Source organism: Dipodomys merriami, unplaced genomic scaffold, assembly GCF_024711535.1.
Source record: "Dipodomys merriami isolate MVZ:Mamm:240054 unplaced genomic scaffold, mDipMer1.0.p SCAF_32, whole genome shotgun sequence".
In the NCBI taxonomy this organism is placed as follows: Eukaryota; Metazoa; Chordata; class Mammalia; order Rodentia; family Heteromyidae; genus Dipodomys; species Dipodomys merriami.
The window spans coordinates 5,468,214-5,481,894 of NW_027204715.1; the positions used below are offsets into that span (position 1 = coordinate 5,468,214).

The 13,681-nt window shown below is 43.0% G+C and overlaps 1 protein-coding gene across 2 annotated transcripts in view; it reads right to left on the reverse strand.

Annotated features, from left to right (window-relative positions):
• The window catches only part of Sema5a (semaphorin 5A), a 417,057-nt gene that overhangs the window by 16,672 nt on the left and 386,704 nt on the right, over positions 1–13,681 (reverse strand). For both annotated transcript variants that reach the window (XM_070042173.1, XM_070042172.1), the window contains exons 17-18: positions 6,832–7,057; positions 4,173–4,391 (exon numbers count right to left, since the gene is read on the reverse strand). In XM_070042173.1, the coding sequence (XP_069898274.1) occupies positions 4,173–4,391; positions 6,832–7,057 (445 nt within the window). The remainder of the gene's footprint in view (positions 1–4,172; positions 4,392–6,831; positions 7,058–13,681) is intronic.

Here is a 13,681-nt window from a genome sequence, read left to right on the forward strand (position 1 = left end):
TGGCACAGCTGATACAGACAACAGTAGGAGTGTTCTTCAAAAATTAAAGTGTGATTATCAAGCCATCCATCAGTCTCAATTCTAGGTACACAAACAACAATAAAAAATTAGGATCTCTGAAACATAACAGCAAAACCAAGTTCAATATAGTACTACCTACAACATCTAATATATGGAAACAACTGAAATGTCAGTGTGAATGGAAAGGAAAATTTGATCCCTAGATACTGTGGAATATTATTGAGCCTTTAGAAAGGAGATGTGTTATATGCAACAACAGAGATGCATCTGGGTAATAGTAGGCTGAGGGAAATAAGCCAGGCACACAACAGGTAGGTAAAAGTATGTACTGCACAAGACCACTTACATAGAGCATCTGAAATATGCTGTGTTCCTCTGTTTCTTTTACTTTTTGTTGGTTGTGGGGCTGGAATGTGGGGCCTGGGCACTGCCTTTGAGCTATTTCACTTAAGGCTAGCACTCTACCACCTTGAGCCACAGCTCTACTTCCAATTTTCTTGTGGTTAATTGGAGATAAGAGTCTCACAGACCTTCTTGGTCAGGCTCACTTTGAACTACAAACCTTATATCTCAGCCTCCTCAGTAGCTAGGATTATAGTGTGAGCCACTGGTGCCTGGCTTATGTTTCTTATAGAAACCAAAAGAAAAGAAAACTTTGGTTTCCAGGGGCAGGGAAGTTGCTGTAAAGTCTCAGTTATTCAAGATGTTAAGTTCTGGAGACCAGCTATAGAGTGTTGGGCCTATAGTTAAATAAGGCTTTGTTGTGCACTGAAAAGATTATTCAGAGAGTAGATCTCATGTTAAATATTTTTATATTATCATATATGAATTGAAAAAGGGGATTTCATCGTGTTATTTCTTTATGTGGTATTTCCCTATGTGCATTATGTTAATGACTGCTGCTACTTTTTCTTATCCCAGTTTTCCATCTTTTGAAGCATTTTTAATGTGTCTCATTCTGCTTTCATACATGTGTAAGAAGCACTTCAATCAGATTCAACTCCCCTACCACATTGTTCTCACTGCTGCTGCCCATTTGTGGGGAGAGGTCTAGATGCTGAATATGGATGAGGACTCAAAGTATTTGTCTTTCTCACTCTGGGTTATTTCGCTTAACAATCTCTAGCTCCATTTATTTTCCTGCAATGGTTAAACTTACTCTGGTATAAAAACACCACCAAAAGATTGATGTGCTTATCCTAAGCATTTCAAAATCATTTAAATTGTAATGACCTCATATGAAGAGACTGGTTTACATAAGTTATTCCATATTATTTCAAACAGTATTTCTTCTTATCTAGATTCCAACTAGTACTTCCCGCCATTCACATCTCACCTTGTCTCAAACCTTTTCTCTGGGCACTGGGATCTCTTGATCCAAGTGTGAGCAGGATGAGGGAGTACTTGGAGCAGAGGCTGCCTGCTGATCACACTGGAGATTCAACCGTTTTTATTTCATTGTTTTCAGGAGTGTATTTAGTACATGGTTCTGGTAGCAAAGGAACTCAAAGGGGGATTTCAAGCACTGTCTCACACCCTGAGCCAGCCCCACTAGTCTGTAATGGCCCCAGATCAGTTGTAAACCTGTCTTCCATCTTCAAATTTGTCCTTGTGTTTTAGGGTTCAGACTACATCTTGGAGCAGTGATTCTGGAGAGGAGGATGGTGGAGGTTTGCACTGGGTGGAGAAGGATATTGGATGATGTACTATCAGTTCATCTCAGCAAGGACAGCAGGGTTCTAAAGTGGAAATTACAGGGCGCAATGAAATTGTTCTCGCTATGGGCAAACACACAGACATCACTGTGGGGAAATAAGGCTTGTGGAATGAAAGGAACAGAACCAACCTGAGCCATTGGCCAACAGGAGCACACTAAGGAAGGAATGAGGCTAGAGCAACCACTACGACACTAACAAAAAGCACAGTTCCCTTTATCCTCACAACTACCTTGAGGAATATTCTAGAAGTGAATGACCCAAGGCCCAGAGAAGACAGGTCATAGAGCTAATGTCTTCACTCACTGAGAATCAGAAGAGGAAAGGCTAAACACAGAACCAGGTGCATTCCCATTTTGGGGTTCACACAATTCCTGCTATTTTTAGGCCAAAGGAGAGTAAGAATGAGTCACTGGTTCTTCACTTTTGGAGCTAATTTAGGAGACGGTACCAGACATCTAACCCTGGAAGGTAAAGAAATGATCATCTTAGTGTGATGGTGACTTACAGTTTTCGTTTCCATGAGAGTGAAGATGACATTTTTCACTGTTTGGTTAAACAGCTTATTTTTTTTAAAAAGAAATCTACAATGTCCCTTTGTACTTATGCACTGCTATCCGAGTAGGGTAAAAGAGGAGGTAATTTATAGGGAAGAGAATGACCTAAATGTGGTAAAAATAGCCCTTCCACCCATCACCCAAGGTTGCACAGGTCAGCCTGCCTCCTGGGGCTTCCCACACCCCTCCCCGTTTCTGGGTTGTATTCTCCCATATTTTTAGGAGTAGGAAGAGTTGACCTTTCTACCACTGAACCCTAAATTTGTCCATTCCCTTGTGGAATCGACAAAGCCATTCTGAGTAACTGCACACCACTGTGGAATCTTGGCTTTAGAAGGAAAACGGGAACAGAGCTATTTCAAGATATTCAGGTCATGTATACATAGTTATTGCTTGACCAGAATGTCAACGAAAATAAATACTCTACCCAGATAATGCTAACAGAGTGACTCTGAGCCGAACAGGGACTCTGCACACAGGCACTAGGCAGCAGCTAAACTCTGGTCTTCTGAGTCTGGAGCCTGGGAAGGTGTGGGTCGAGGCCTGACACTCCCACACGGCTTTCCTTGCGGGATTTACAGCATGATGCTAATCTGTGCTATCACTCACGGCTCTCGCCAAGAACCCCGGGGGGAGGAACCCTTCCACTAAGGCTGTGGGAAAGAACAGCTCAGTGACCTTTTCCAGTCTTTTGGCACTAGCTTAGGCTGGGAAAGCTGGGTGGGGAGAGGAGGAGTCTCCTGAGATGGCAGAAGTCAGGCAGAGATGTTCCAGAAGGAGTGGCACAGCTGTATAATTAGCGGCATCACTGCAAAGCTGGGTTGCAAAACCAGGAACTGTTTCCTGTATTATCTACCTGTTTATCCACCCACCATCTGTCTATCCGTCTATCAATCAAACATCCATCCAGCCATCCATCCAACTAGCCATCCATATATCCAATCGTCCATCCAACCATCCGCCCATTAACAAATGCATGGTAAGTCCTTCAAGAGGGAAGTTACGTGCTCCTAGAACTCAAAGTGATGAAAGTCAGGCCCCACTCAGAGTGGCGGCAGGGGAGGCCTCCAGAGACAAGAGTCAGAATATTAAGAGGAAAGGAGAAAAGAGTCTTGAGGGTAGGGAGGACCCGAAGGACCCAAAGGGCTCATCTAGCTCATTTTAATGTCCAGTGCTTGTCCAGGAATTCAGTATCATGACAGCCAAGTTTCAGGAAGAAGGCAGAGACATTCAATTCTGCGTCCCCTGGAGAGAAGCTGGTGGCACTCATGACTCCGGACGGGGACTGGGTCAGATGAGGCCAGCTCGGGGATGTGTGGGTGCCCTCAGCTCTGGAAGGTGGCTGACGTTTGAATCAGGGATACCACACATCCCTGGAGACCAACCTCCCCCCAGTCACTGGGCCACTGCCCTGCACTGGAAGATATTTTCTTAAAATTAGGAGAGAAATGACTGTAATATAAGGTCTACACACCAATGTAACAAGAAGAGAAGAGGCTTTACTCCGGACTGTGGTGGAAGTCACACTCTTCAGACATAGAGAATGGAGGCTACATTCTGGCTTGAAAAGAGGCTGAACAAAAAATCTGGGGTGTGCATTCAAGTCACGTATCTAGGATGGGCTAAGACTCAAGGACCCCTCCGTCAGGCCTGTGTCCTTCTCTCTGTTTCTCTCTGTCTGTCTGTCTGTCTGTCTGTCTGTCTGTCTGTCTGTCTGTCTGTCTGTCATGTCCCTTTCCCACCTCTCTCTATTTCTCTATCCCTGTCTCTTTCTTCCCTTTCAGTCACCTTAGGTAACAAGCTGCATGAGTGTCAGTGCACTAATGGTCTCAGGTGCTTGGCTCTTCTAGACTTGTCTTTGCTGGGACAGGTGGCTTACCTGGGCAGGGTAATATGTTGCATTCCTGGTACTCCAGCGATGGGCCCAGGCAGGGCAGTCCCCCATACTTGGGCTCCGGGTTGTTGCACACTCGCTTCCTGTTCCGAATGCCCCGACTGCAGTCCCGGCTGCACTGGGACCAGGAGGTCCAGGCTGACCACGCCCCATTGACAGTGTGGGCAGAGTATCTCCCTGCACGCAGGAAGTCTCCAGAAAGCCCTGCCAAAGGACCAGAGTGTTACTCTACTGCAGTCCTCGGCCCCACGAGAGCGCATTCTGATTTCTTCCCCTGTATAGCTGGCATGTGTTATGTCTGGAATTACTTTTTCAAATTCAGTTGAACCCCTTTTTGCACTTCAAAAGCCAAAAAAATTGCCATTGAGTTACAACCTCCTGTAATTCAAGCTTCCTCCCTGCAGTTGCTATTCAACAAGGGTGCATATAAGAACTCCACGAGCGTAGCAAACCTTACATAATGGTCTTCTATTTGTAGTTCATTTTTTCCCCTACTTCTTAAGGAAATACACCTCTCTCGTTTCCCTTGGGAATTCTACCAAAAGAAAAGGTCCTCATATCCCACAGGGTGGTGTTTCCCAGGAGGACAGCCACCTAGAACAATGGGGGAATAATTTAGCCATGCCTCAAACCCGTTCCTTCACCAGATAGCCTGTCAAGTGTGAACTAATGCTTGAATCGCAGGACACCAGACACCTGTCTGCTCCAGGGGCCCCAGGGCCTAGAAGTGAGCACGTTTGTGTCCTTGAATCACTTAGCCACAGGCCAGAGGCGTCTGTGTACGTCACCGTCTCCGCATATGCAATACCAAAATACGTTTTCCCCAGAACCAATGGAGCAGTAGTAACAGCAGCATTTGGGGGACAGCGCTGTGGATGTGGCTGTCTTACAGGAGTCCCGTGAACAGCCTTTCAAGATTTACTAGGTGCCATGTCTGTTCAGAGCGTTTTAACAGAAGTCATTGACTTTGTGTTTGCTTTGATGAAAATGCCTCCCTGCTCACAATATGAAAAAGCATTCAATAGTTTTCTCAAATGTGGTCACCGTGACACAGTTTTAACAAACACCTCCCACACTGTGCAAGAAAGTTCTGCATATTACTGCTCAAGGCCATGAGGGAGGAAATAAGACACCGATTCCACACATGGCTGAGCAGCCTGGCCGCCACTGACACCGGCCTCTGAGGTGTGGGCGGCATGTTCCACAGAGAAATACACTGCAAGTGCTTTTCTGTGATGAGCCACTACTTATGAGTAATCAATAAAGAGTAAATAGGCTCGGTGAAGCCTCATTTTGCACAGTCAAAAGGAAAAACAAGGCCTATTGTTAACTTTTCAAGATATCAACACCAAAATACAAAGATAGCCATTATTACTTAATGTCATTAATGGACAGGAAGAATGAACTTCTTTCTAAGCCAGGCCCATGATACAATTTTGGAGAACATATAAAACATCTTTATAAATGTGTATTAAATAATTTCCTACTTTGTATTAACATTTAACATAAATAAATAAATAGGCTTCATAAGGAAAGAAAAGAATAAAAATGTGTAAATCCTGGAAAAAGAATAAAGTTACTTATAGAAACGTAATTCCTTTCTACTTTTTCTTGCATGACACAAGAAACAAAATAGTTCTTAGCCTGTTTTGAAACAAGGGAGCCAATGTTGAGAAGCCACAGCAGCTGCTGCTTCTGTGAACTGTAGATCTGGCTGTCAGACTTAGCAAATGAAATAAAGCAGTATCAATTTAATGTGAATTTTAGGTGGAAATAACGTTCATGCATTTTTACTATTTCCCAGGTACTCTCTCAAATGATTGCAATGGGCCTAGTATCTTACTTAAGTGTTTATTGCTTGGTTGGTGGTGCTAGGGATTGAACTTAGAACCTTGTCTTGCTGGGTGATGCTCCACTTCCTTTGCTGCTAGACAGATCCTTTCATAGGTATGAACAATGAAATGCGCTTCTACCACCTTTGCCCATCTTGGGGATTAAGAGGACAACTAAGCTTAATTTTAATGCCGGAGCATCTGTGGATGGTTCCCGATTCTTCCTCCATCTACTCTTTCGTTCTAACAACACTGGCTCCAACTATTCTGAGTCTACAATAAGCACCATGCTATTTGGAAAGCTGATTTCACAATACCATCTCCATACAGAATTCCTTCCCTATCACTAATTAAATTTCCACTTGTTTCAGCTACCTGCAGTCAGTCAGGATCCCAAAATACCAATGTCTGTCCTGATTCATACAGCAAGAGACAACATTCACATAGCATTAGTTAACAGTGTAGATTTCATAAATGTTTTATTACTCATCATTATTACTCTTACTGTATATAAGTTATAAATTAGACCTATTTCATAGGCACGTATGTATATGTGTACGTATAGACTGAGCTGTGTACTATCCAGGCTCTCAGGTCTTTCCTTGGGGTTTTCAAAAGTGTTCTCATGAAATAGGGGAGTTTTGGTGTGAAATGAAATTCTTACAACAAGAACCATTCCCTGAAGTCCTGTCTCTGCGGGGATCATGGTGATAAAGACGGTTATGGCCATAGCAACACTAAGGAAATGTGCTGTTGGTTTTTCCATAACCTTTCCCATGCTGTCATGGGTGTGTGCAGCGGGTCAGGCTCACCATCCGTGGAGCAGCCGCTGGTCCCATCGCTGGAGCAGTAGCGCATCTCGATCCTCTGCCGCCCGACCTCCAGCAGATTCGGGTCGGGAAGGCGGGCTTTGCAGGTGTAGCGGAAGCGCTGCTCGTAGTGGCCGCCGTTGTCTGAGATGTTGACTGGGGTCCAGGGTGTCCAGGGCGTGGTCTTCTTCAGCTCCGGACATGCATTGGTGTTACAGGGCTGGTACTCCTGGGAGAGAAAAATGCATAGCGTGTCTCACAGTGAGGCGTGAATGCTGTCATCTTGGGGGCTGATTTTTTTTCTTTTAAGGGAAAGTAAGTTTCTCTAGACCCTTCATATCCTGAGACAATTAAAAGCACGTTCACATTAGACTTGACATCTCCTAGAATGCTCTGGACCAATTGGCTGGGGAAGGAATCTGCAGTTTTCTCACCAGGAAACAATGAGAATGACGCAAAAACCAGTTACACATCAGAAACAACATCCCGACTCCATAAAATCGTCTTCCTTTCACTTAAAGTGAAAGATGCTGGTTATTTTGATGTTCAGTTTGGCTGTTTTCTTCAGAAGATTCCATAAGGGAACCAGTTTATGGTTCTTAGGCAACATAATACAATTTCACAACAATGGATATTATAAATCTTGGAAGCACAGATTCAAAGTTTGGAGTGTCCAGTTACCAACCTGACAATACAGTACTGGATGTCTATTACACTATAACTTTTCCATCATTCCTCCCTTGCTTAACAGTGATTTTCACAATCTCTTCTCTCCTTTCCCTCCCAGATACTTCCCTTATAACCTCAGCTAGGAGGGTCCCAGGAACTTAGTAGAGATCTAAGGTACTGTTTTTCTAACTGAACAAACCAATTTTCATATGATGGGCCAAAACTCCCTACTAAACACTCCAGCTCTCCACTCTAACTATAAGCAGAAAACCACGAATGCCCACATATCAGAAGGAAGCATCCGTTGTAAAAGCCAGTGACACAAGCAAGCTAAGAGAAAACAGCAAGTTGGAGGTTATAGGAGCCATGAGAAAAAAACCTCAAAAGTCATCAATATATTTAAATTACATAATTTTGTGTAACCAGGAAACCAAAGGTAGAATATGTTGTTGACTGAAGGAAATGAAAAACCATAAAAGATTACATGGGCTTTTGAAAATTTAATGAAAAGAGATGAAAATCCTATGAATACTTTTGGAAGGTACAGAAAACCTCCTAGAAAGCAGAGCATAAAGACAAAAGAGATGAAAAATGAGACTAGAGGAAAGAAATTCAAAATTGACTGCACAGGTCCATATCCCAAGGAAGTTTGAGTAAGTAATTGGAAGAAAATAAATGCTGAAGAACTTAACAAAATCATCCAGAAATTTCGAAACCAAAAGTCTTAATTTGTAAATTAAATAGTCCACAAAAATCACTCATATTTAAGTTCATCATTGTTTCAGCATGATGTAGAAGGTTCTATAAGTTTCTGACAGATCTTTTTTAATGTCACAAGTAAACGAGATAAAAAAAAACCCAGAGCAAACTTTCTATTTCTCAAAGGAATCCCTAGTAGGTAATACTATGCAATTATACTCAATTCTGAGTATAATTATTGCAGCCTAAGACTGCTACCAAATTTTAAGTCAACTGCGGGGGAGGGGGGTAGTATAAACATGGTGATGAGGAAGAAGATGTGTCACTCATGTGCCTTGTGTACACCCATAATCAGAAGGATACTGCAGGATGTGTGCCAGCAAAACCAAGCTCAATCCAGAAGACGAGGACTTGTCATACAGGAAATAAGTCTGCACACAGGGAATAAGGGAAAGGAACCCCAGCACTCGGGTGCAGAGAAACCCAGGAAACCATATTTGCCAAGTTTAGGAAGCAGCCAAGCTAGTTTGGAGTAGGTTCCCTATTCCCCAGTGGGATTTCTTTAGCCATTTGTGAGTGGTATCACCCCTGTCCAGACTGAATAGCTGCTGGATGGCGAATTAATGGTAAGTTCATAGAACTAAAGAAGGATCCCCTCCCGATGAGACAAGAAACAAGTTAATCCCTCCAGGATGTGTGCTCAGTTTGTGATATGTGCAAATACTCTACTGTGATCTAACCAATATTACCGTACATACTAGAAAACAGCATATACCAGTTGTTAGCTCTCTGGATATAAGCGTAAGAATATTCAGTATGAAGAATTAGGGAAAAAGTTAAGGAGTTCTCTTATTGTAGAAAAAAAAAAGCTCTGAGAATGACTTAACTAGAACTGAATGAATGTTTCATGTTGATAAAAAATACTGTTTGACCAGAAGCTTGCTAGACAACTCAGGACCTTGAAGACTTTCCAGCCCTGCTCCCCGCCTGCGTGGCAGAGGCTGAGCCTCCTCAGAGAGACAGAGGAGCAAGACAGCTCAGCGGCTGGTGCCCACAGGAAAGCCATTTTCTTCATTAACCCTTTCTAGTCCCACAGTCAACTGAGTCTAGCGCCTTGCTGTCCAGGAACTCTCTGTTTTCATCTCCAGAGAATAAAATTGCCATTCTCTGTTGGCTCCTTGGTGAGGAGGAAAACAAATCTTCAGGTCTGAAAATGTCTGAAATAAAAGACAAACTTTTCTTTGCCACTAAGAGAGAAAGGAGGGTCATTGCTTCTTTACCCTCTGAAGTCTAGAGTACAAGAGGAAATTATTCTTATCATCCCTGAACTGAGGGTCGCCAAGACCACTTCTGGCTTCTTCAGGCAGCTGCTGCATTCCCAGGACTTAGCATGGCCAGAGTCTCTGCTGTCACTTATTCCAAGCAAAGGGCACCATCAGCAATGGGAAGAGAACATGGGTAAATTCTCCATGCAACCAGACTTTCCTAATAGTTGTGTTGACTCTTTCCTGTGCAGTTCCCTTTACTAGTCTTGTGGATTCCTTTATCCTAGGTCTATTTTATTAAAAAGTAAGATCTAGTTATTCCTCCCCTCAGTTTAATTTTTATTTTTGTATCTTTGGGTCCTGATGCCTTGAACAATCTATTGTTCTAATACCACATTAGTGTTTTCAGTCTGTTCTGCCAGTCGAACCTGAAGCCTAACACAATAATTTCACCATTGTTTCTGCTTTCTCAGTCAGTGTTATTAACGTATTTGTCAGAACTGGGTACTGAACTTAAGCTTGCAAGCAAGTACCTATCACTTAAGCCAAATTCCCAGTCCAACTAGATTTCTTTATTCACAATGTATCTTTTTTATTTCCTACAATGAGCAATACTTAGAACTTTTTATGCTTGTAACATCATAGGAATGTAACAGAAAATATGTAAAGCAATCATGGCTGCTTCTATTATTTAGTATCTTCTACCCTTTCCCCTTGACTCACACAACTCCCTTCTACCAACACCAGAAAGACAGATGACTTCATTTTCCATTGTGGGCAGCATCTTTTGTTGTATCACTTTTTGGACACTGCTCTCTCTTCACTTTCCATCTTCTCTCCTCTCCTTCTGTGTGTGTTGTGTCTGTCTGTGTGAGCAGTGTATTGCTGGGGATAAACCCAGGCCTTGTTCATGAAGACAAACACTGTACCATTGAGCATATCACCAGTCAACATGTCATCTTTTCTGTGGAGATGTGGGTTACTTTTCCAAAATCTCGAAGTGGTAAAGGTGTCTGAAAGCTGGCTCTGTGTCTGGGATGGTGTCCTGGTGCTGGTATGAACAGGACAGAGTGTCACATGTGCCAGGGGTGTGGTAGGCCCAGCTCATGGAGGACGAAGACCGATCTCAGCTCCTGAGAGTGGAGCCTCCAGGACCTGCCTCTGTGTTCAGCGATGCGGCTCACAGATGCTTCCCTGTCTCATGTCCAAGACATAGCTAGCAACTCAGGACTCCTTCCAACTGCTTTTAGGGGTGGATTATGAGGCACTAGCTTTAAATGTAGAATGATGAGACTGTGAGAAGTGGCAGGGCCTATAATCTGGCTTTATGTCAATGACCAAAATTATGAAGCAATTCAACTCAGTTGTGACCATGTAGATGGCCTAGCTAGACATGTAGACTACGATGTGCTGGTTTATTGTTGCTGCCACTGGCCAGATTTGAGTGGAACATGAACAGAATTGCATTGGATATTAATAAAAACAATTTCATTAAAAAAAGTTTTAGGGAGCTAATTACTATTATTTTCCACATAGGATCCTTAATATTCTGCTGGAAATTATTAGATAAGAATGTGTAAGAATATATACAAGTTAACACATTTGCTCATAACGTGTTCCCCAAGGATCCTCTATGGAAGCCAGAAACCCATGAGACGCATCGCTGCCTCTCCCTTCCTCCTCTGCCACGTCCTATAGGTGTGCTCTCTCGTGATCCCCTCTCTCTTCTCATCCAGACTACTATCACAAGCCTGCTTCTCGAAATTAATGCGTGCATTTGAGTGAAGCTTAGTGGTCGGAGTCTCTGTGGGTTTCACACAGGAGTAGACACCAAGTGTATGAAGGGCAAGAATACTGTCCTATTTATTTTATATTCCCAACTCCCAGCACAGTTTACATGCTTTACTTAGTGGCTGGATACCTTGTATTCATCGAGTCACAGCCTAGCCTATTCCAGTGGGGCTGGCAGGCATTTGGGGAGGGGCTTTGGACTGTTAGCTGGAGTCTCTGCTGTGCTGTTTAGGTTTCCTTTGAACCTTCTAAATGATTTCATCTTTTACAGATTAAAAAGTAAAAAAAGAGATGGAGAGAATCCAAGCAGAATTTTGATACCATATGCTCAGCACAAACTATGGAAATTGCCCTCCAAGTCATTTCATCAATAGCTGAATGGATAAACCAAGTTTATTCTCCTATGGAATACTGATAGTTTCCATATGCACATATCAAGTTCCCGCTCCGTAATTAAACTTGGCATGCCGAGCTGGAAAGCCATCCCACATAAAAGAAACAACAAAGTAATTGAATTGTGTACGCAGAAGGCCAATGTGCCGCGGCATATGGGGGGAAGGAGAGGTGGGATCCCAGGAGTCTGTGACAGAAGGAAGTTCTGGAAAGCGGTTTGGAGGCAGGTAAAGGAAGGTAGTGGGGTCAGAATCCCATGCCCTCCGAGGAGTGTCTGCTCCCCACTAGTGTTTTGCTACAGAAACAGTATTACTCCCTTTCACCCAAAATAACTGTAAGTCATGTGAAACAACCGTTATTAGGCATTAGACTTTGAAGCCCACTGACTATTGCATTATGGGAAAAAAATGAGCAGTCTCTGTGAGAGTCATGGCCAACAACCTCAAGAAAGTTCCAAGCTGCAGGTGGAGAGTGGGGAGGAAACCTTAGACTACATACACAGAGATGGAAGACACAGAGATGGGAGCAGACGGCAGTTTGAAAGGAGAGAGCTGGGTAGAAACAAAAATGCGGTCAACTATGTGAGTACTTGAGAGTGCACAGAGATGAAGAAAGAACCATCTGAAGAGATGGGCCGTGCACAGCAAACAACAATGCTTGCTCCCAAGAGCCGGTGCTCAGGTCATTAGGGGACTCACCGTGGCAGCAGACACAATGCTGCTTGGAGCCCAACCAACGAAGACTTAAGCAAGAATCTAAATGATCAAACTTGTCTTGCATGACTTAATTGCAGTCTAGAAAAAGAATCTTAGTGTATTTTTTAGATACAAGTCTCATGGCACACAATCCGATAAAGCTGCCCAAGTCACCTTACACGAGAAGGAAAATCAGTCAACTAAAACTCATACAGAAATGACTCAGATGATAGATCTGTAATCAAGAACATTGAAAGACTGTGTGTGTGTGTGTGTGTGTGTGTGTGTGTGTGTGTGTGTGTGTGTGTGTGTGTATGTGTGTGTGTGTGTGTGTGTGTGTGTGTGTGTGTGTGTGTGTGTGTATCAGACCTGGGACATGATTTCAGGGTCTGAGTACTGTTCCTGAGATTGGCTAGCATTTTACTCTTGAATTTCACTTCCTACTTTTTGGTGGTTAATTGGAGATAAGAGTCTCACATACTTTCCTACCTAGTCTGGCTTGAACTGCAATCTCAGCCTTCTAAGTAACTGGGATTACAGGCATGAGCTACTGGTGCCTAGATAAAAGATGTCTTATAACTCCATTCTATGTGTTTAATCAGCTAGAAGCATGGGTAATCATATTAGGTAGAGACCTGGTGGATATGCAGAAGAAGAAACAACCAACTGCCACCAACACTGGCAGATAGCTGCAGAAGAGAAGGTCTATCCTAGATCATTTTATGAACCCAATGTTAATCTGAATATCCCAAACAAACAGACTTTAGAAGGATAGAAAAATAAAGTCGGTGTCCTCATATATATATGTTGAAATTCTTAACAAGACATTAATAAATCAAACCCAAATGTGTACCTGCTCAGATTCTGTGTGCATGCATAATGCTTACCTGCGCACATTAATATTGAGTAATTTTCCTCATGTCATTAATATTTGCTTTGTGGGACTAAATATAACCAATATTTGTAGACAAATGCTTCATAAATACCAAATGTGCATCATCAACTCCCATTTTAATTGGCATTATATATGCCCGAAGAAAATGATGCTATTTGCTTTGACACATCCAGCCAGGAAAGCAGGTTCATGTTATAGCCTGGTGCATGTGTACATGCACGTGTGTGTGTGTGTGTGTGTGTGTGTGTGTGTGTGTGTGTGTGTGTGTGTGTGTGTGCAGTGCATCCCTCCATGCTCACTAACTTCCCTTATAATCATGCTCATCTGCACCAGTGGGTTCAGGCCTTTGGGCACAAAGGGAGCCAATTACCTTCCACAGCATTTGGAGAAGTCTGTGGGTCACACTGGCATGATGGGAGGAGAGCTCAGCCTCCAGGATTTTTTTT